This window comes from Seriola dumerili, unplaced genomic scaffold (assembly GCF_002260705.1).
Source record: "Seriola dumerili isolate Sdu_G_001 unplaced genomic scaffold, Sdu_1.0 BDQW01000200.1, whole genome shotgun sequence".
NCBI classification, from domain to species: Eukaryota; Metazoa; Chordata; class Actinopteri; order Carangiformes; family Carangidae; genus Seriola; species Seriola dumerili.
This window is the reverse complement of record NW_019174455.1, coordinates 934,715-958,951: the sequence shown is the minus strand read 5'-3', so window position 1 is coordinate 958,951 and position 24,237 is coordinate 934,715. Positions and strand designations below refer to the sequence as shown.

The 24,237-nt window shown below is 41.3% G+C and overlaps 1 protein-coding gene across 1 annotated transcript; it reads left to right on the top strand.

Annotated features, from left to right (window-relative positions):
* The first annotated feature begins 4,725 nt into the window (after positions 1-4,725).
* Positions 4,726-23,457, top strand: LOC111228121 (interferon alpha/beta receptor 1b-like). The gene is made up of 8 exons (XM_022753941.1): positions 4,726-4,903; positions 11,793-11,946; positions 13,759-13,943; positions 17,117-17,277; positions 18,767-18,911; positions 20,789-20,946; positions 21,227-21,399; positions 21,553-23,457. Exons 1-8 carry the CDS (start codon positions 4,849-4,851, stop codon positions 21,779-21,781), a joined length of 1,260 nt encoding a protein of 419 aa, XP_022609662.1. The 5' UTR covers positions 4,726-4,848; the 3' UTR covers positions 21,782-23,457.
* The last annotated feature ends 780 nt before the right edge of the window (positions 23,458-24,237 follow it).

The following is a 24,237-nucleotide window of genomic DNA, read 5'->3' as shown; positions in this document are numbered from 1 at the left end:
AGTGCAAGACGAAGGCAACTAGACTTGTTTGAGGTTCTCTCAGACGTTTCACCTCTCAACTAAGAGGTTTGAAGAAGCCTCCTGGATGAGAGGTGAAACATCCTCGAGTACCTATGAACAAGTTCAGTTGCCATCGATCCAGGCCTTCCTGGATGACTGAGAAACTTCACAAACATATACAGGGCAGCTCACTGATTAGCACTGAGGCCTCGCAGCTAGAAGGCTGTGATCTTCAACCTACTCACCAGCTGCCTTCTTCCTGTGTGGAAACGATATCTCCTTGTGCTTGTGTGGGTTTTCTCTGGGTGCTCCAGTTTCCTCCCACAAATGTTTCAGTACAATAAAAAAATGTAATTAAATAAAATGTAAAAATATAATAATATAATAATTGTTGTTTTCCTTTTCTTATCCTTTCTGCTACTTTATTCAGGTCAGAGAGTAGGCTACTGTAGGAGGGATGAATAACCAACAGAAAAGAGCTAGTAATTTTGAGTAGACAAATTGGTCACAGGAACTTAAATAGTACACTTTTTATTATAAGAAAACATCCGACTGTTCATTGTAATCAGTGTCAAGCAAGGGCCACTGTGTTTGGGATTGTGTACTAATGTGCTATTAATACTAAGTGTGATGTCAAATGAGTAAGTAGTACGTTCCAACTGCATAGTAAGTGGATTTTGTGTACACAATAAATCAGAGGTGGAACAAAGTCATTGTTTTACAAGTCACAAGCAAGTCTCAAGTCTTTGCTCTCAAGTCCAGAGTCAAGTCCAAAGTCCTAAACTTTGAATTTTGAGTCCTAACAAAGTCATTAGCCCTTCAACAAATGAAATGTCAGTTTAACAGAGTAATAATCTATTAAATTTACACAAATCATGAATTCTTTTTGAAATTTTTATTTACTTCTTAGCAGGAGTGCTGACATTGCATTCAGGATATAACTAACCAGTACCAAAACAGAATTAATTATTAAAGGAATTTTGTAAGTTGTTGCATGTTTTGTCCAAATGAAATAAAAACAAATGTGTAAAAAAAAATGAATAGGCTCTAGGTATAGTTCTTGTTACTCATCTACTTTACAGAGTGTGTGTGTGTGTGTGTGTGTCTGTGTCTGTCTGTGTGTGTGTGTGTGTGTGTGGATATGTTCGACTGGCCGGCAGTAGGTTTAACCTGTTATATCAAGTTCTTTGTAAATAAACAAAGTATAAAATATACCAAGACCCCAAGTGATGTTAACACAATGACCTTCTTCTGCCTCTCATGGTATTCAGCAAACAGCCCTTCACCTTGTCCAAGGTCCTCTTGCTCTTCCTCATCAACAAGAGGCACATGTTGCTAAGGCTCTGCAGCATCTTGCAGGATCAGTTCTGGCAAAACATGTAAAAAATAATTGCACAAACAAAAGAGCCCAATCAGTGTTGGTGATGCAGTGGATTAAACCAAAAAAGTACAACAGATTCCACTGTGAACAACAATCCCTTGTGCCCAGCCTTTTCTAGAACTTGAGAGAGCTTTAGATGATCACATTGGAGAACTGCCTTCACTTGCCTCAGTGTCGAGTTCCATCTTGTGTTGACAGTGGCGGAGATGCCTTTGTTCCCCAAATTCAGCATCAAACACATCTTTGAATGTTGTGCTCATGTGCAGCAGTTTTGATAATTTTGAAAGAGAAGGAGTTGTCACGTTTGTTTCTTTCAAACTGTCTCCCAACACCAATTGGAGAGTGTGCGCAAATCACTGCGAGCGTTGTTTTTTCCCCATAGCAGCATCTACTGTTTGCTGATCTTCCATGGTTAGGTCATGCCAGAGCTCTGGGTCATCAAGATGATCCTCGCCATGTACTTGATCTTCTTTTCAGTGGGGCACACGGTGAACGCTTTCCGCATGTTGGTCACATTGTCACTGATAATATAGTCCAATTTATCTTTAATTTTGTACTCATCGTATATGGCCTTGTTCACAGATTCTTTCAGCTGTGTGTGAGCGGTTGAACTGTTCACAGGCCAAGAGATTGGTCTTAAGTGTATCCTCTCTTCCTCTCTCTCTATCCAGTGCACGGTGACACTAAGGAACCTCCTCATCTTTCTGTCAGATCAAATGTCCACAGTGACTGAAACATGGTCTGTGTTGCTCAACTGAGTTTTTAATTTTGAATGTCTCTCTGTAGCGAGGTTCTGTGCTTTTGATGTCAACGTTCTGGGACACACTGGGCAGTACTTAATGTCAACTACTGTCAAAAAGTCAATCAATATCAATATTGCAATCAATAACCAAGTCAGACAGTATTGCATTAGAGACAGCTTTCTGCTGTGGATGACTTGTGCTGTACTTCCCTGCACAGGTGTCCATGAACTGTGAGATTGAAGGCTGTTGTGCTTTTGTTCATCTGGTATTCTTCAAATCTGTAAGAAGTAAGCAAATTGAACCGATGTCAGAAAATGCCTTACAGCCCAATATGAATTACAGATGAAACTAGATACGTAACTAGCTAGTTAGAATAACGTGATTGGAAACTACGATGCTGAAGTTAGCTTCCAATTCAAGGCATTCAATTCAGATTTGAGGGGAATCTTAAGGAAACATAAAAAAAAAAATATTGAGCGGCCATAAAGAAACACTTAATCCTTCAGTTTATCACAAACATTCAAAACCAGCACATTTGGAGATACATGGTTTTCACTGGACAGAAAGGGTATGGAAAATTGGTAATCTGAAAAGTACCCAAAGCTGTCAGACAAATATAATGGAGTAAAAAGTACAATATTTCCCTCTCAGGTGTAGTGGAGTAGGAGTATAAAGTAGCACTGAATGCAAAATTAAGTACAAGTAATGTAAGCTGCACATAAGTACAGTACTTCAGTAAATGTAGATGTAGTAACTAGTGAGCATTTTTTTTAATGCTGCAGTCTGCTGGGGCAGCAGCTTGTCTGACATGAACACAAGGAGACTGGACAAGCTGGTCAAAAAGGCTGGGTCTGTGCTTGGCAAGAGTCTGGACTCACTCAGGACTGTTGTGGAGAGAGGCATGCAATGTAAGATGGAGGCTATCTTGGACAATATCAACCATCCTCTCCACAACATTGTGGCAGGACAGAGAAGCAGCTACAGGTGCAGCAAACGTCTCATCTCACTGCGCTGCAGAACAGAGAGGTTCAGGAGATCCTTTGTGCCCACTGCCATCAGGCTATACAACAACTCAGCCAAAGGAAGTGGACTAATTTAATTGTTATGTTTATTCTTATTACCTGTTATTATTGTTATCAACAATGAGCTAATGGACACATGAATTCCCCCTAGGGGATAAATAAAGTATCTATCTATCTATCTATCTATCTATCTATCTATCTATCTATCTATCTATGCAAGGTTACTTAAGATTGCTGTTACCGTTCTTTGTGCAGCTTCAATGTTGAACAAAGTTGGAAGTTGTTGTATCTCCATCTGTAATTCTCAATCTATGCATTTGCATACTGCAATTCGTTTTTTGTTGACCACCTCATAGTTTTTGTACACAAACAAAATTATCTTTGGTAGCCTATTTGTGCAATTGGTGTTAGCTGGCTACTCAGCTCCAACTTGATTGGATGTTGTCAGATGCTTCAAACAAGGTGGATTCAGGGGGAAAAGGTGTTCTCTTGCTGGGAATGAATTAATATCGTTAGAATTAGTTGATTCAGGAAGTGAAGGGAAATATATTGATTTGTGGCACTTTTTTTAACACACTTTTAAATCTCAAGTACTTTCAAGTCATAAGGCTCAAGTCCAAGTGAAGTTAGGAGTAACTGCTATCAAAGTCCAAGTCGAGTTGTAAGTCCTTTATATTGTCAAGTTGATTCCAAAGTCATGAAATTTGTGACTCTTGTCTGACTCAAGTCCAAGTTATGTGACTCGAATACACACCTCTGTGATATATACTAGATTAGCAAGAATTTCTGAGTATGAGCTATGAGCATACTAAACATACTCAACTGCCCCATGATGCATTGCTGCTCTTCAAAATATGATGGCTGGCTACAACGTGGAGGCTCCTGGTAGCAGCCACCAACCACAGACTGTAGCCTATATAAAAAGCCACCAACAAATCATGTACAAATATTAGTAACTAAACTCTAATACTTGTATGGCTTATATGTCTTGTATGTCTCCAAGACGTCACCATCCTTTCCACTGTGGAAAAATGCCAAATGATGTTATTGAACCATGTTAGCTAGCATTCACTAGCAAGCTTACCCAAGGCTAGCAGTTAGGTTGCTAGGAGTAAGCATAAAATGGGTGGATATATCTAAGTATGAGTTGTAGTAACCATAGTCCGATTATTCTGGTGTTAATTTGTAAGTTATTATTACACAGGATAATTTCTTAGTAGTTTTAGTCTTTGATATGTTACTATGCATAGTTTATCATTGTTTTGGAGGGGTGGCGGGGTTGTTGCGTCCCTAACAATGTTGAGACCTAAACCTATATAGGCCTTTGGTGTCAAGTAAAGGAGACAGTAGGAAATATGAAGAGCAATGACGGCAGGACTACATAGGCTGGGGCGAGTGGAGACTGTAGGGAGAAAACTGGTCCTACAGGATTGTAATAGGTGGATTAAACCAAGAGGAGGCAGTAATGCAACATATTTGGTGCCTGAGACTTTTACTTTGAAGGTGACACTGGAAGTAGTGTATTGTGCTCGTGCTGGAACGTCACAGTGCAACCGGATCAATAATGAACCCTTTCCTTTTAGCAGCTATTTGTTCTCAGAGCAGACCAGCGGTGGAAGGCCGAGAAGAGTAGAGAGCTGACAGTATGAACCCATGCCGTGGGGGACGTTAACAACTGTCAGCACCTGTCGAAACAACAACCATGGCCTCCGCGGTCAACGTCCTCTTTCTTCTGTGGAGCCTTCAAAACATCGTTGGTGAGTTTTTGTGCTGGGTAGCGTGCTGACGGTGGTCCGTCTGTGTTTCAGACTGGTGTGTGTGTGTGTGTGTGTGTGTGTACGCGCGCGCGCGCGGTGGTCATTTTTCTAATAAACGCCTAAATGCTAACCTTTAGCGATAATTGTTATTCCTCATCCCACAGAGGTATGTTAATGATCTATGATGATTTATCAGAATTGGTTAGCCGCTCTGCTACATGCTAATACAGCTTGGTATTTCTAATGCACAGTCCGAGTCTGAATGTTCACGAGGAAGAAAACGCACAGGTCATGTCGTCGTGGTCTAAAAGCTAACAATAACCTGAGTCAACACAGGTAGAGGCGATCTCTGCTAACACTCAGTCCCAAACACTGTAGCTCCTGACAACAAGACTAAAACTCATACAGAAACAGAAAGTACAACAGTCTGTGCCTCTTACCAAATAAGATGGATCGTGTTTAATAGAAACAGAATTTTAACATGGAGTAGTTCAGACAGTATGAGGGGTGAGAACATGTTCACAGACAGTGCAGTTAAATAATAATTTTATGTGTCATGTAGTGGTGGGTCGCTGTTCCAGCTGAGGGAGTTAAAGCATCTCAGGGTCTTGTTCACAGTGAGGGTAGGAGGGAGCAGGAGTCTGACAGGTGGATAAGGTTGTCAAGATACTAGAATTTCAAATTCGATACCGATACCCAAGAAAATACTCAATACTTGATACCATTTTCGATACTACGGGGAGAAAAAATGACCCTAACCCTTTTTTTAAAATAAAGATTAGAACAATACAAACAATAACATCCATGACAATACTATTTTTAGGTTGTCTGAGGTAGTGCAGAGAAAAACAGTAACCTTACACACATATATGTGTGTATATATATATATATATACATATATATGACATGCAAATTTATTCAGCTACAGCCCTGTTTATTTTCTGTGCTTCTGGTGACTTGGCACCATATTTTCGTTGCTGATCGAATAGTTGGTAGGGTAGGCTGCCGCTGTTTCTGTCTAGTTGCTGGTCGAGTTTTCTGGGCTTCAATCTGGGAAAAATAAACGCACAAAATAACACTTTTCAGACACACATCATTGTGTTATCCTATTAAATTAACACTGTTCACAACTTGACGTTACAGACGGGCAGGGCTGATAACGTTTGCTGCCTAGCTCCCACATTAACGTTGGTCGTTTTATTATTAGCCATAGCCGCTAGTTTAATGATAATTTAACAGACGGCTAATGTGGCTATCGGCTAATTGCTATTAGTTAAACGGCTAACGTTAACGTCGGCCAGGTAAAATAATAATGCAAAATAATTCCAAACGGCACTTTTGTTTTTTCAACATCAACTAAAACAGGTTGCGAAGGCCCTTCAGCAGCAGCATTTGTCATGTTAATTTAGTTTTGTGCTGGCGACACTGGCTCAGTGTTGTGAACGTCAACTAGCGTTCAGGTGCTAGTGAGAGGAGGGGCTTTCTGCAGTGGTGCTGTATGAAGTTCTGTCAACCGGAGGAGGCGAAGACGGCACTGTTAGTATCGAAATTGTTGCAAATGACTATCTAATCCGATACTAATTTGTAGAATCGATTAGTATCTAAGTATCGATTTTTGACAACCCTACAGGTGGATCGATGCAGGGGGAGAGAAAGAGAAAGAATGAGATCATGAATACAAGCGACCAAAGTGAGTTTCCTCTGCAGGGTGTCTGGGCTCAGTTTTAGATTAAAGGTGAGGAACTCTGAAATCCAGAGGGAGATTGGAATAAGAGCCAGTTAAGGGGGTTTGGTTAAGTCTGGTTGGGATCCTCCTTGGTACCTTCCAGTGGATGTCTTCCAGGCCTATCCAACTGGTAGGACACCCGGGGTACACCCAGAACACACTGTAGAGATTATATTTCATCTGGACTGGGAATACCTTGGCCTCCCCAGGAGGAGCTGGAAAATGTTGCTGGGAAGAGGGACATCTGGACTACTTTTTTGGCCTGCTGCCACTGAGACCCAGACTTGGATTAAGCAGTTGAAAATGTACTGGATTGTGCAAAGGAAGTAGGGCCTGACCATAATCAAACCACCATAACAACACCTGCCTTGTCTGTGCATGTCACTGTACGTTTTCCTGTTCCTGTCACAAGACCTGCAGCAGAGATTAGAGTCTCATCTTTTCTTATAGTGTTACTGTTTTGTTACTTTTTATTTAAGTACAGTACAGTGGTATTTTTTTTTAAATACTACTTATTCAGCAAAATATTTATACATTAGATTCAGTATGCTGTGTTTTTGGTGAAATAAATACTGATTTTTAACATTATACTTTGTTAAAGTTTTTATTGTATGGTACATCACCACTTCTTTAAAGTTTTTGATTGTGATTTTAGTTGAAATGGTTGTTTTTTTACACTTAATTTTCCCTGAAAAAATTTTGGAAATGATGATTTGATTTTTGTTGAGTCTTGTACCAAACCAACGTGTTCCTTCACATCTGGAGAACATGATTTGTAGGCCGGGATGTCTCTGTAGCACACAACTCTTATGGTGCTAACAATGAACAAGAATGTGGCACATTTTACCTATTTATCAAAAAAATTGCAGCTTCTGAGATCTGGATTTGCACTTGGTCATATTGTGATTTTGATTATATTTCGATTAATTGTGCAGCCCTAAAAGCCAGAAGATAAAAGTGGCCTGTGGTTTTAAAGGTGTTCAGCTTTGTCTTGTCATGTGGTTGTTTTATTAATATATTTAGATTATAAAATCAGTTGTGAAGTGTACTCAGATTAGGTACTGAAATACCCAGAATGCTGCATGGTATGACATTTATTCATAAGCTCTGCAGGAATCCTGCTGAAGCGGTACACATGTTCACAAATGTGTCAGCTGGGTCACAATGTCAAATGTATTGTGGTGGCAGAATAACAGTGTGCACTGTCTGCATTAAGATAAAATGGTGGATCCTGGTTCATCCAGCTGCTGTAGCAGTTCACCAGCGGTCATCCGACTCCTGTACGTCCAAGAAACCCTGCAAAACTTTGCCTCTGTGGTCAGTTAATAATAGTTTCTGTCTGGACTGACACTTTGTTCCTCATTTCTACTGATAAACACATTGCCAACATTTCCCAGCAGACATGCATGTGGCAGAGCTTTGCGTGCGAAGTCATGATAACAAATTCAGTTTGTTTTCTCTAGTTTTCTCTACAAAGAAGTATGACATTTGTTTAATCAAATCCACTCCCAGCTTATGCGAGTGAGCCAGGCTGTTCAGTCTACTGTATTGTGAAGGTCAGGAAGCTAAAGCATGACTTGTTTTTTAGTTTTGGTTTTAAAGGCACATGCTTGAGCTTGTTCAGTTTCCTGTGCTCAGTATCCTGAGAATCTCATGACTTACCCAGGACTTACCCAGAGAGTGTTGCATTGTGGGTTGTGTGCAGTCTTATTGTTGCTAGGCTAGTGAGCGTCAAGTGTGTTTGCAGTGAGTCTCTTGGAGTTAAACAGTGTTTCATCAGCTCACTTTAACCCGTAGGAGTTTCTGAGGGATCATGTGACGTGTTCTGCTGCCACAGAGGAAATAAATGCATGGCGCATGAAAACTAGTCCATAGCAATCACTAACATCTTTATTAGGAAACCACAGGAGGAAGTTTTGAGAAGACAGCTCATAACACGGTGCCACACCTTAATAACTTGACCTCCAGTGACACTGTAGAATCCTTATCTGCAGGGCCAAAGGAGACTTCACCTACACTGAGTTTCTGTGTTACATTGTTTGTATGAAAAGTGCTATACAAATAAAGTCTGGTTGATTTGATGGTGTACCTCGACATCATCATAGGCCTGTTCTGAGTCTCAGTACCTGTGTGTACCTGTGTCACCTGTGTATGAACCATTGAGCTTCATTGTTAGCACCATAAGTGGAAATAAATCATATTGTGATCATTTTGGCGGATATTTTGATTGCAATTTCAGTTGGAATGGTCGTTTTTTACATTTCGTTTTCACTGAAAAAAATTTTAAATGAGGATGATGTGATTTTTGTTGGTCTTGTACCAAACAAACATGTTCCTTTATGTCTGGAGAATATGATTTGTAGGTTGGGCGTCTCTGTAGCACCACAATGCTTATGGTGCTAACAATGAAATAGTTGTGAGATCATGGAGAAATGGTGCTGCCATGGCATAGTCAGACACTATGTGAGGTTAATTTTCCACCTGTAAGATGAGTTTTGGTCCTAATTCTGTAATTACCATATTTTGGAAATACTTATCATCAAAGCCTTAACATAGTAACTGTTATTACTGTCAGTGGAGTCCAGATATTACTGAGTTATACAAGTTTAATTTCCCTCACTGGTATGAGGGATGTAGCGTTCACAGCAGCTTACAGCAGATATATTTTTGGTCTGTTAATTCAGCCTATTTCAGTTCTTGTGGAGCAGTTTCTGAGTCATTTAAAGGTTGAAACCACACAAGAACAGTAAGGAGAGGCTGTGAGTCAGTCTGGTAAATGTTGTGTAACCTCATTGGCTAAAGGCCTCAGGAGTCCTTTGAGCCCTGACGAGCTAATACACACACACAACCACTCCCACAGGCGAGGAGTATTCTGTGATGGGTTGGCCACACAGGAGATCCAAACATCTTTCATCTGTTTTTTTACAGTTTCTCCCCGTTTTTGAACCGAAGCCTACAGCCAGTGTTGATGATGAAACCTTTTCCTGCACAAGGCTGTCCGAGTCCTTTTTTTAGTTGCTGAAGTCTCACAAATACAGGAGCTGTGTCTCAGTTCAGAGGTCTCATCATTCAGATGCTGATCTGAAAACAGATTGTGGCACAGCGGTGTGACTATACTGAATGAAGGTATTTTTGGGGCAAAACAACTGAGCACGCTTAGCAGTGGAATTATTATTAGTTTATTATTTGTATAAAATAGTCAAAAGTGTATCAATAAATTTGAGGTCATAGAGAGAAAATGCACACTTATACATTTTTTCTCTCTTCTTTCCTCTCACTCGGCACCAAGGGACAGGCACCTAAACAAGCTCCTCTTATTGGCCAAAAGTTTTCCCAATCTATGAACATCTTTGCACCACATTCCCTGCAGCAACTGTAGAAAAAAATGCAGCCTATGAGTTTTTAAATTTGTGATTGTAAAACAGGATTTGTGCACCTGCAATGAAGAACTTGAGAAGGTGTAACTGTTGTGTTGTGTTTGTGGGAGAGAAAAAATCAAAAAAGTGTGCAACTCCTAGAGCATTTTTTCTCTGTGACCACATGTGTAACAATCTTTTTCCAACTACTAATTCCACTGTCACAGGTGCTCAGTTTTGCACCAAAAATACCTTCATAAGACTTTCTCATTTCAAAGGCTCCTTCAAATTCATCCTTCTGGCACAAAGGATCCACCCGTTGGAGCCTATGTGGCCCAAACTATACAAAGATTCATTGTGCTAGTAATGAAAGCAAACAACTCCGACAGAGAGCATGAGAATTACACTGTTAAATGTAAGTATTGGGTTTCAGCTCAGTTCAACAGCTAACTGTACAACTGTTAAAACCAAGGACCTTAAAACTTCAAGTTTTTGTGAAAAAAAAAGTTACGTGTTCTCATGGTTGCTAGGCAACAGGAGTGGCATTTGCAACCTAACAGTGATGGTGGGAGCAGCTGGTGGCGCAAAGAGAAATGTCTCATTCAGCCTCGGTAGATGTCACGAACCATATGAAGGATGTGGCCTCTGAATTAGGACACAAATAATATTATCATATTGGCATTATTAATATTAATGTGCTTGTTTTATGTGTTTCTTTTAGGTATTAAGTGTATTCCGAGTATCAAAGAACTGCGACTACATTTTTAAAATGTGTCCTTTTTAAATGATTTCCATATGGCTCTCTTACAGCGGCAACAATAAACAGAAACACAGTTACAGTTCAAACACACAACTTATATTGTACCATTTGTTTTTTACTGTACAGTACAGAATAAATGTTTCTTGTTACAGTCATGTATTCAAAAAAAACATTTTGGAAACACCTGTTGTATTTTTAATACTGTAGGTACTTTATTAACCACTGTCATACTTTCCACGTCAGTGAGTACGTGAAGCTCTGGTGCTGATGTCTGTGTGCCCACCAATGTGTTATGTCCACTATGCTACAGAGGTACCAACTGCACATGAGCTGGAAATAAACACTGAGCGTTCACACACACACACACCCTACTGTGTTGCTCTCTGCTCTTCTCCAGTAGACACAGCTGCTCCTCCTCTTCTTCTTATATGAATGTCGTCATTTTGATGTGATTTGTAGTTGGCATGTGCAGAACACGATGATCTACTATGCATGGATGGATGTGTCCTCCAAGAGGAGTATAAATGACACATCAGCTTCATTATCCGTGGTGTCTGAAGCTGTTTGTGGACGTGTTCTGGTCTCACTTCCAGTGTTGTCTGGGTTTCAGAACAGCTGCTGTTGTGTTCTCACACTGATACTAATGCTGTGTTTACATGTTGAGGTAGTTACCAGTTTATTAGGAACACATACTTGAAGTTAATGAAGTCTAATACAGCAGTAAATCCTTCCTCATGAATGTTATAATGTTGAGTGTTGATTTGACTGTGGTCATTCTGGAGGCTGCTGCCTTGGACCCTCTCAGACCATGTGAAGGGAGTGACTGTCTTTGTTTCCTTTGTTTCTGTGTTGGTTGTGAAGAGGGAGGTCGGCCCTCTCAGTCAGTTTACAATCACATGACAAAGATTTAGAAAGTGAAACCAGCAGATCTGTGGCATTTAACCTGAAAAATATTTTGAAGGATTAGTCAGTTATCACAATTGTTGCTTTTACATCTTCCCTCTGTTGACTCCTCAATTAATATTTTCATTTTAATATTCTTAACAGGACTTTATTGCATTGCTGCAACAACCTCTGAGAGAGTCCCAGCAGAGCTGGACCCTCCACACAACGTGACTATGATCACCCTTAACACCAACTACACTCTGAGCTGGAAGTGGGACCAGAGTCAAGCTGTCAACTTCACCACACAATATGTCAGGTGAGACTCACTCTCACACACACACACTGAGGTCCAGATGGGAAAGTGGTCTGAAGTTATACTATTGGTCGATTAAGTGTTGGACTTTTGGAAACCCTTTATGGCTGCGTTTCCACCGCAGGAACTTTCCCCAGGAACTTTCTCCAGGAACCAGGAATCTTTTGAGGAACTATGTGTTTCCACTGCAGGATCCAGGGTCTAAATTTAGTTGCGGGGTAGTTGATCGACCCCCAAAAAGGTACCTGGTCGGGAGGTAGTACTTTCCAAAGGTTCAGGAATTTGGGGGGTGTGGTCTGCAGTGCTGAACATTTCTGACTGGTCGAGTACTCGCTACATTTTATTTTACCCGCCATGTTTAAAAATCCGCATGAGTGAGTTAGCACCGAGTGAGCAAACACATTTTCCACACTGTGAAACAGGTCCGGGAGAAGGTAAAAAAAACTGAAACAGGACTTCAACAAAATAAAGGACCACAACAACCTGAGTGGCTAGGGTTGCCACCCATCACATATAATACGGGATCGTCCTGTATTTAAAAATAAAATGAAGCGTCCTGTATTGAATACATATGGGATGCAATTTGTCCCGTATTTTCGTTCATGTTATGTTCTCAAAGTGCTCTGAATAATGTAATGTCAAGTAATAATTTTGCATAATCTTCCCGGGACTTTAGGCCGCGGTGGAAACGCAGACAACAATGGGCCACAGGAACCTTATAGTTCCTGAAGAAAAGTACCAGGAACCAAAAGTTTCAGGTCGAAACGCGGCTTACGTCTTAACAGAGCTTTTATTGTTGTGCTACAGTAAGAATATTGTCTAATTTCCAGTTGCTGGTGTTTCTGTGTTTACATGTTATTCAGATTGCCGGGCGCAGGCTGCCACAGATGGATGATTACTATTATTGATGGCCATTTTCCAAAAGGTTCTAACCCCAATAATTATAAACTGGGAAAAACACAGAGGGGTTATGTCCCTTCAGGGATTTAATCCAAACAATTACAGGTCATGGGTTCAGTCCCAATTCCAGGCTCAGTAGGTGGGTGCAGGTTTACTAAACTGGGCCAAGACAGACTCTGCAGTGATATTATGACCAGGATGATAAGTTAGAAAATAAACAGAGCAGTGTCGTCCATTTTGTTCCTGAACAAATTATTTCAACAACTGTTGGATGTTGATGATGTTTATGTTTCCACAGGTTGACATGTAATCACTTTTAGAATTTCATATCATTTTAAACTTAAACATGCCTAAACCATCCTCTCATAAAAAAGAGTGGACACATCTCTGAACCTTGGTCCTCCCAACTCAACAAACCCTTTAAATATAAATATCTCTGATAACACTGAGGGCCTCAACTTTTATCCAACAGAGCCTGAAGAGACCAGAGTGCAGCTGTTAACTCTTTCTTCTCTAACTGTGTTTGTTGAATTGAGTCCAGCTCTGTGTGGAGGGAAACATGGTGTCAGGTCTGGTGGCATCAGTTAATGCATTAAGAGTGTCTGCTGTCCTCAAGAGGAAGTGTGATTCAATTTGTTAGGAGCTATAGCTTAGCCTGCAGAAACTACAGGAAACGGCTTCAGACCACAAGCCTCACATAACTAGGTGAAGGGTGCTCTCTCAGTGTTTACTGGCAGGAGGAGACTGAGTTGACTTGTAGCCAGCAGCTGCTCGTGCCTGGGGGGACAAGCAGGAGTAATGTGGACTAAATTAAGATCTGTTGTATCAAGTAGTGCATTAGAGTTCCTTGTATTTCTTTCTATTTTCAAATTAATTGTCGACTTTTCAGTTACTATGATTTTCTTGTCTCCACAGGAAATACGAGCTGAAGAGGAAGATTCCCAACTGGTTCACAGTGTGTGAGGAGATGTCACTCAGGTCATGTGACCTCACAGCGTTAGACCTGCACCACCTTGGCACCTACATGCTGCGTGTACGAGCCAACATTAATGGTCGTCACTCCGACTGGGTGCAGCTGGAGTTCTTCCCTGACAAAGATGGTGAGAGAAAGATGAAGTGAAGGGAGAGAGTGTTTGTTTTATTCATGAGCCTGTGGCAGCATGTGATCTGATGGTGCACCACAAACCATCCAAAACCAGACGAACAGGAGATTGAAGAAAACTCTGAAAGCGCAGAGATGTTGATAGAACAGTGCAGAATGTTGCCAGGAAACAGAACCTGTTCATTTTGAGTAGTGCTTCTCTTAACCATCAAAACCACTGAGGAGAGTATAATAATCGTCAGAGTGTAATAAACATCAACAACATCATAGAGACCAGGACTCAGAAAATCATGCAGCACATGTAGCTGGAAGAGCAGAAACAGTCACTGTATAAATGTACACAATGATTTCCTCACGTGGACCAGAGAGCAGAACACACACTGACACTGAGAGCAGAGATGATGGATCCTGTTTTAATGCTGAGTGGTGGCATTAACATGAAGTGTTGGTTCCTACAGGTGCAGTGGTGATGCATGCAAAAGAGCGAATAAACCCTCAGCCAATCACATCGCAGGTCGAACTGCTCTGGAACAGCTGAGCAAATCACATGACAACAATGATTTGACAAATAGTCTGATTCTTCTTCCATGTTGTTTTGTCTGTCAGAGAGCTCCTTGTCTGAGGCTACGTCCACTCGAATACGATAAGTTTTAAACTCTTCTCTTTCACTACGTTTCCTCCTGCCGTCCACATGACTCCAGAGTCCTCAAGCCGCACAAACAGACTTTCAGAGACTCTGCTGGACCTGTTTTATTTTTGAAAACCCTGGGGTTGTGTTTTATTTTGAAAACTCGGGGGTTGTGTTGTAGTCTGGATGGACAGAAACTGAGACCTTTGGAACAATGGCGTAGACACCCACGGTCTCCTAATTGGCTCTGATCAGCCTCCAGTGCCAGTGGTGAATACAACATGATTATGAATTACAGTGTTACTGACCTTGTTGTCTTTGCTAGCAGCTGTTGCTCAGTTAAATTCTGCATTTAATGCTACATCTGTCTTTGCTGTTCCTCAGTCACAGTATTTTCTGCAACTAGTCAACTGCAGAGTAGACAATCTGCTTCCTGTTTACATGAAAACATAGTAGTGTGGACGTAGCCTGAAAATGTTAAAAATGTAAAGACAGGACCATTATTAAACCGTTATTAAATGTTTCCTGCTGTGTGAGTAAATGTGACATGCGGGATAGTGCCAGAGCAAATTAATTAATGAGGCAGATGTTTGTATTTCTGGGCTGAGTTTGAATTGTTTTCCCACAGACCTCCTTTGTATAAATACATAGATGATGACTGTCTGCTGTCTAAATTTGCATCTACACTGGTGTCCTTGGGAATCTCCTCCCAGACCTGGAGGGGGCATCAGTGAGCTCCTGGACAGTCTGTGAGCGGTACTTGGTGGCGCCGGGTCCACCGATACATAACGTCCCATAGGTGCTCATTTGGATTTAGGTCAGGGGAATGTGAGGGCCAGTCAATGGCATCAGTGCCTTCGTCATCCAGGAAGTGCCTACACACTCTGGCCACATGAGGCCGGGTATTGTCCTGCACCAGGAGGAACCGAGGGCCCACTGCAGCAGCGTAAGGTCTGACAATTGCTCTAGCAGTCAGGGTACCGTTGGCTATGACATGAAGGTCTGTATGACCCTCCAAGGATATGCCTCCCCAGACCATCACTGACCCACCATCAAACCGGTCATGCTGGATGATGTTACAGGCAGCATAACGTTCACCACAGCGTCTCCAGACTCTTTCACGACTGTTAAATGTGCTCAGTGTGAACCTACTCTCATCTGTGAAGAGAACGGGTGCCAATGGCGGACCTGCCAATTCTGGTGTTCTCTGGCGAATGCCAATCGAGCTGCACAGTGCTGTGCTGTGAGCACAGGTCCCACTAGAGGACGTGGGGCCCTCATGCCACCTTCATGGAGTCTGTTTGTTTCTGACAGTTTGGTCAGAAACATATACACCAGTAGTCTGCTGGAGGTCATGTTGTAGGGCTCTCACAGTGTTCCTCATGTTCCTACTCACTCAAAGGAGCAGGTACCGGTCCTGCTGCTGGGTTGATGCCCTTCTACGGCCCTGTCCAGCTCTCCTTGTGTAACAGACAGTCTTCTGGTATCTCCTCCATGCTCTTGAGACTGTGCTTGGAGACATGTCAAAACTTCTTGTGACTGCACGTATGGATGTGCCATCCTGGAGGAGCTGGACTACCTGTGCAACCTGATTGGGCTGCAGGTACTGCCTCATTCTACCAGTAGTGACAAGGACACTAGAAAAACACAAAACTAGAGAAGAATCAGTCAGGAACGAGAAGAAGAGAGCAACTGTCTGTGGCCACCACATGTAAAACCATTCCTTTTTTGGGGGTTGTCTTGCTTTTGCCTCTCCATTGCGTCTTTTGTCACTTTCATTTGCACCAAAGCTGGTGAAATTGATTCACAATCACTTGTGCCTTCTAAATGGACAGATTGATATCCCTGAAGTTTAACTGACTTGGTGTTATACTGTGATGATGAAGTATTCTTTTAATTTTTTTGAGCAGTGTATTATTATTAATATTATTATTATTATTATTATTGTTATTATTATCAGCTGAACATTTTTTCAGTTATTAGTTTTATCTATAAAATGTCAACTAGTGAACACCTGCCGTCACGTATTCTCAGTTTTTAAATGTGTACTGTCTCACCAACAGTCCAACAACCAAAGGATCATTAACAGTTTTTATTTTGACTTAAATGATTAATCAGTTATCACCATTGTTGCCAATTCATTTTCTGTTGATCAACTAATGAAGTATCAAACAGTTGGTTCATTTCTGATCTTTGTTTATTGTTAACCTGCATGTCTATAGTTAGATTTATAATCAGAGGTGGAGGTCAATCATTATCACTTATTAGTATTCAAGGAGATCGATAAAGGAAATTTGGAGCAGTTAAAAATGAAAATGTTGGTTTCAACATTAAGACGGATATACATGGTAGACCACCCGGTAGAGCGTGTACCACATAGGCTTTGTCCTAATTGCATCTCTCTCTCTCTCTCTCTCTCTCTCTCTCTCTCTCTCTCTCTCTCTCTCTGTTTCCTGTGGTTTGTGCTTTGAGGACAGGATGCACTGTGTGTCAGCACGAAACAAAACCCTGACCTCTCCTCACTTCCTGTCTGCTCCCTCTAGCTGCTGTGGGTCCTCCAGCCAACGTGGACCTTGCTCCTGCTGGAAGTGACCTTGACGTGTCCATCTCCGACCCTCTGACGAGCACCAACAGCTCCATGAAGGATTTACTTCCCTACATGTACTACAACATCCTCTACTGGGAACGTTCTGCAGAAACACAGGTAGGAATTCATCCCTTCAAATAAACACTGGGCTCATGTGCAATGTTGTTTAAGTAACTTTTGTACTGCATGAAGTCCAAATGAAAATTTCCCAGAACCTGGTCTGGTGTCCCTGATCAGCCTTTTTATTGAATTCCCCTGTTATGTGCTACCTCTCATACAGACACTTCATTCAGGGACAGATCCTCACAGACATGTTAGAGCCGGAGAAAATACACAACAGTTCACACTTCCCATTTTCTCTTTAGTCCCAAAAGACACTTGAAAACTCTTAGACTGCAGCAGCCACATGAACAAGCCTTTCACACACAGTCAGCCCTGTTAGCAGAGCACCTGGTGTCTATTTCTGTTTCCTGTTCAGTGGAGGTTTGGTTTATCGGTTTTGACTTTTGCCCGACACACCCAGCAGAGGTGGCATAACTTCCTGCCAGAGAGCAGCTGGCATGTCTGTCTTCAAATCCTTCTGATGAAGACAGAGCAGGTTATCACAGTGTGTCCTAAAATAACCCAGAGCTGGTACTGATCTAACCGGTCTGTTACTGATCTAACCAGTCTGTCAGATTATTTACATCACAGCCACATCACATGGAAAAATAAAACAAACAGAATGAAATCTATTTGTGGTTCAGTCGCTCAGTTCTTTTGTATCTTGTTCATATTCTGTGTGACAGGAAACAGACTGGACTGTGGACTGAAGTGTGAGAAAAATCATCTATTATATTTTTGTGAGTGAGGACAAGGTCAAAGTTCATCTCGTCTCAGAGGAACAAGTTCCTGTAAAAAAGTTGACAATAAGCTCTCAGACACTGAGACTTACTGGAGACATTATGAGTTATTACAGAACAGTGTAACAGCAATTCAACAATTATTCATTTACATATTTGATAAAAGGAAAGAACTGCATACAATTTGTTATGAAATAAAAAACTGAATGAGAGCATCCAATAAAAACTGTCCTGTAATTATTTATAGCTGCAGCAGCAGGGTGTCTGTGTGACTACAGACCTTTGAGCCAGATCTGTTTACAGGCTTCGTACACATTTGAATGAGGATCAAAGGCAAACCAAAGTCCTGATTGCATACTCTTAGTTGATCTGACATTGTCTGCAGACCGATGACAACTGTCTGAACATGATCTGTTGTTAATGTGCCACCATCAGGTAGAGTATACAGAGTGCAGCCTTCTGCACATTTGTGGTCACACTAATGCAGCACGGTTAACAAAGTGACTGTAGTGAACATTTCAGACATGAACCAGGACTGTGGTTGGACCCTCATTTTGTGAAAACTATATAGAAACGATCCAGCATCACATGAATCAGTACAATCAGCTTCATCACTGAAATATTTGTAAATATTTATCAATATTGATCTTTAATCTCCAGCACATGCTTTCAGATCATCATAGATCCAGACTTTGGTTGAACTGTGTCTTTTGGTTCATAAATTAATAAATGTGTTCATATCATCTGTCCCTTGTGTCCTTCAGATCCAGACATTAAGAAGCAGTGCCAACTTTGTGACTTTGCCACACCTGAAGGCCTGGACCTGGTACTGTGTGAGTGTCCAGTCCAGCAACGACTACTACATCAAGAGAAGCAGCTTCACTCAGCCCCAGTGTATGCAGACTGAAGGTAACTGACAGTGGAGTCACAGACTGAACTGAGGCCAGACTTCATCTGTCTGTTGACTGATCAACAGTGTTCAGAGTGATCAGCTGATCCCTGATGTCAAGACCATGTTTGCCTCTTTTTACCACTGATGTATTAAATTATTATTGTTATTAGGGCCCGATCACAGAGGGGTCCCTGGCACCAGAGGTGCAAGGAACCTATTGTTGATGTATAGATTATTTTTTTGCTGGAATATTTGATTTTTAAAGGCCTTAACATACTCGAAAACTCGTGAAAATTGACACAGACCTCCAGACCGTTCGGTTCAATAGTGATTGGGCTCGGGTGTGTCCAGCTGGCTCCAAAGCGCCCCTGAACGTAGGGTCAACATTGAGGTCCTTGGATGTTCATCGCCAAACAGGAATGGGGCCATTTTGGATTTCCTGCAGCAATTTTCAGAGGTGCAAAAACTCATGAAACGTGGCAGACATGTTTTTACTATTAAACAGTTTTTTTTGATAACAGAATTGGGCATTGCTGTGGCATGTCGGCCCTATAGTGCCCCCTAATGACTTTCGGGATGCTGGAGGGGCTAGCCGTGCTCCTACTCCCACGACATTTGGCACATGCATCTGAAGTCATCTAACTCGGTTAATGCAAGTGGTCGGCTCAAGGGCGCCCCCTAGAAAATTTCAACAAAGTAGCCCCTGCAGCACTTTCGACCTAGATTTATGAAAATTGGTAAGCATGTCTACCTTTTAGTGTGCAAGTTTGTCGTCATTTTAAGGCTTTGTTCTTTAACGAACTCCTCCTAGAGTTTTAATCAGGTTGAGTCCAAATGTGGTCAGTACAACCTGAACATCTTTGTGATGCAAAATTGCGAAGCTTTTTCTTTATGTCGTTCAACGGTGCGACGGTGGTGGTGCAGCAGATTTCACATCAGGGAGTCATTATAACTCCTATATATCTTCTCCAATCTTGGTCAGAAAATGCATCACAACCTTAGTATACTTCACTGTGAAAATTGTGAGTAGTTGTGAGTTAAATGGCGCGGCTGTGCGAGCGCGGGGAGTTTTGATCCTTCGCCATTAAACAGAAAGTTATTAGAACTATAGTATACCTTGCCCAATCTGCCCCAAACTTCATGAGTTTGATGACTGTTCCACACTGAAGACATGTTTATGGTAATATCAAGTCATATTCATAGTGCCAACTACTGGATACAGGAAATAACCCTGGAGAGAATATCATCATTTGATGTACATGAGATTTCATGTACATCTCATTTTGTCTGCCCTTGATGTACAGCGCAATAATGCATGTTTGGTGCATCTTTCATGCAATATACCTTCTCCTTCGCCATACAGTCCATGTAGGAAATCTGCAGGGGGAGTGCAGGGGCCCGCTCAGCGCTCCTTGGAGCTTCAATTATTATTATTACTATTATCATTATTATCATTAGCAGGTCGACTGCCTCATAGTTGACTAAACGTTAGTCGATGACTCTTTAGTCAATGGTTGAGTGAATCATTGCTCTGCTCACAGCTCTACAGTGAAATCAGGTTTCATCCATTTGAAATAGTAAAATATTTCAGTTCATTATAAACTGTTGGGACTAATCAGACTGTGTCAGAGGACGTCAATAGAGTAGTTGGTCCTTCAGAAGACGTCAGTAGAGTAGACAGTGCTTCAGAAGCTCAGTGAGAAAGAAAGTGGAAACAAACAGACCTTTATGTACAGTATATATTTTTTATTTCATTATATGAAAACATGTTGTTCAAAAACTTTGAACATTTCATTAAATACTGTGGTTATACACAATTAGTTAATTTACATTTATTTCTAAAGATATTTCATAAGGGACTGTGACCAGGACTGTGACTCTGCTTGTTGAACAGGTAACACTCCGTGGTGGCAGATCTTCCTCTGCTTCTTGGCCTCTCTGGTGTTCTGCTTCCTGCTCATGCTGCTCTTACTCTACGGTCCTTTTTGGTGCTATAAGACCCTCAAGGCAACGTTGTACCCCTCCAACCAGCTGCCTACACACTTCATGGAGGTACACACCGACACGCCACGTCACCTGTCTCATCTCAGCTCTGAACAGACGGCAGGAAAAATCCAGTCTGTCTACATTTCTGATATTTCAGGGGAAATAGTTTGTTTATTGATGTAATTGTGACCAGTTGAATTCAATGATAGTGGTAGAGAAACATAGCTAACATGTAGATTACACAGCTGACTAATCCACATTGACACAATCACAAACTGTAACCCTACATCCCTCTAAAGTTTATTCATTCAGTTCTCTCTCTTCCTCACCTTCCTCTTCCCTCCAGTATCTGTGTGACTCTCCTAGCTCTGATGTCCCTCGCCTCCTCACCCCAGACTCACAGTCAGAGTTGCTGTGTGATAAGGTGAGTGTCTGTCCAGAGCCAGCAGTCCTGGAAGTCCACAACCCTCCTCCTGAGGCCCTTCATCAGCCTTCACCAGGTCTGGAGCCGGACAGCAGGTATACTTTTAATCTCTGATAAAAAGTTCCCTTCATCTTTACAGAGTTAAACATGAAAGTACACTTCACATTTTATTTTATACCTATACAGTTTAATCACTAATACAGCTCAGTAGAAGAATTAATAAACTGAATGTACGTTGTTGTTTGCAGTGGCAGACACAACCGTCAGGACAGCAGCAGCAGTGGAGACTCAGGAGTTTACTCAACAGGAGGCAGCGCCAACCTGAGGCAGCCCAACAGCAGCCAGACATCCACAGGGACTGGAGACTTGTGGCAGGGCCCCTTTGACCTGGAGCAGGTGAAGATGCAGGAGATGACCCCAGGGCTCAAGACTCGACTTCTGACTGCAGATAAATGCATTAAAGACATGTGTGTCTAGGGCATGCTTGGAGATATCCATCTGTTGAGGGGTCACCTGACAGTACAGACCCCGGTTTGAGTCCCGGCTGGCCGGACCTGCATGTCATTCCCTGACTCTCTCCCCACAGTTCCTGTCTGTCTTCACTGTCACTGTCAAATAAGGACATTAAAATAACAAAAAAAGAAAATACCTGTTAAGAGGAGACATGGAGTAGGGACGGTGTCAAGGAAGGTTTGTGCCTTTTCTCCACCTGTCACTGTGAAACGAGGACAAAGACAATGAGTGACAGACACAAAGAACACCACTGACCTGCTGTTCAGTCACTCACCGTCGTCCTGCTGAGGAGAATTCACTTCAGTCTCCACGTAGATCCAGATCCTTGTCTGACCCCAACCAGGAAGTTCTGTTAGTGCTGATTTAAATGTGTTGCTCTCTGTCTGAACCCTGCAGTCATGCATTGTTTTTTTATCTTATCTTTTATTGTCACACTATTAAAATGAAAGGACCTGAGGAGTCAGAGCCCATCTGATCCTGAGGATGCGTAGACCTGGTCCAGCGGCAGCAGCGTGATGAGCCACAATTTAATGTCTGGCTGGCATTGTTCCTCTCTCTACTGTGACCAGTTTGACATACTGACACCAGACTCAGACCAGGACCCATGAAGACCGCCGCTGCAGTGGCCACATTGGGAACTGCGGGTCACTTGACAACCTGGGACAAACAAAGACAATTTTGCCACACACACTGATGACTGTAGAACAGTGAAATGAAAACTTTAATCTGTTATGGAAAAGATTGATTCCCTGCTGGTGTGCTATCACCTGCCTCCACTGTCTGCTGTGTCCCAGTCAGTGTAGGGAAGGACATTCAAACATGTGAACGTAGAGTTTCTACATAGAGTCATATAAATTTGCTGAATGCCTCAAGCAGTGCTGGTCACTGCCAGCGAAGGGTCAGATCTACTGAAAAGTAATTTTAAAATGTCTGTTGTTAAAGTTGTGCTAAAATGTCTCTTGTGTTTTGATGAGAAGAGCTGGAGGAACAGGGTAGTCTGACCCAAATGATTCTTTCAACATCCATCAGTCCATCAAAAACAGCTGCTTCTTCAAATCTCCACATCACATGAAACAGATTCAGTATAGTGTCAGACTTCATCTAAACAGCTGTTTGTCTAAAACAGAGGAGGAAAGAGAGAGGAGTTTTCTGTTTTTTGTATATCTGAGAAAAACTTGCATTATTTCTTACAAAACCATTTTAATACATTTTAATTCTTCCATTTATGATTCTTATAGAATCTGAGTTTTGTTCTCATGGCTTTGTTTGTGTCAAAGGTTTTTTTTCTCATATTTTGGGTTAGCACTGCTTTATTTACACCTCTCTTCCTCTCATATTTACCTCTGTTCAGTTTAGAGAAACAGAAACTCTTAAATCCTGTGTACAGTTAGTCTTGTATGTACCTCACTCATTTATTCTGTGACTTCATGTCAACAAAGGAAGGAAACTTAGCAAACTTTTCTTGTGAAAGATCATTGTTGTTTCAGAACTTCTGGTCTGCATTGAATCAACATGTTTCCCATCACTCTTTGATGCAATGCTTTTGAAGTTGTACATAAGCCTCTGACGCAGTGTACTGGTGAATCTACAGCAGCCATGTTAATGGACAATCATAAAAATGAAATAAAAAAACCACTAATACCGAACCATGGTGTCTAAATGAGTGAGACACACACACACACACACACACACATACATATATATATACATATATACATATATCTACCTCTGGTGCAGCATTTCTTGTTGTATGTCTTTCCCTTCTTTGTATTTTTTGCATGTCTGGATCTGGAGTGCGTTTCCTTTAGCATTTGTCCCTTCACTGTGTGTGTGACTTTTATTATTATCTTAATATCAGTAATGCCTAAAACACACAAAGTAGCATAACTTCCCAGAAACTCGGTGTAGTAACGGTTACAGACACCGTCATTGCATCTGATGGCTATTCATTACTTACAAGCATATAGATATTATCAATGAAATATTCCATATATGTACGAGGTGGAAGATAAGGGTAAGTCTACACACTTCCTCTGGGTTTCTGCTCATGTTAGCATGGAGGGAAATGAGCAGTTATTCTGACAAAACAAACACTCAGACTTTAGCAGGTAGACCTGTAAATCCAACTAAACAAAACTGAAGCTAAGACATTCATTGTAGGACATGTGCACAGCCAGTATGGCAGGAGCATTTGTATGACAATGAAACTGGAAGACATTTATGTGATATACAAATACAAATATACAAATATCACATATATGTGTGTGTGTATTATTATTATTATTTTTTTATTTTTTATTAATTATTAATTATTTTTTACACATAAAAATAAATTGCCAGGGGGTAAATTTAAGGTATGATCTTAAATGGAAATACAATAATAAATACTATAATGTAAAGATGTAGAAAAGATGTAGAGA

What these genes read in the sequence shown, in the direction of transcription:
- LOC111228121 (XM_022753941.1), top strand. Translation starts at nt 4,849, where the DNA reads ATGGCCTCCGCGGTCAACGTCCTCTTTCTTCTGTGGAGCCTTCAAAAC. An exon ending in GAGCCTTCAAAACATCGTTG is followed by an intron (nt 4,904 to 11,792) that starts GTGAGTTTTTGT and finishes TATTCTTAACAG; the next exon opens with GACTTTATTGCATTGCTGCA. An exon ending in TGCCTACACACTTCATGGAG is followed by an intron (nt 20,947 to 21,226) that starts GTACACACCGAC and finishes TCTTCCCTCCAG; the next exon opens with TATCTGTGTGACTCTCCTAG.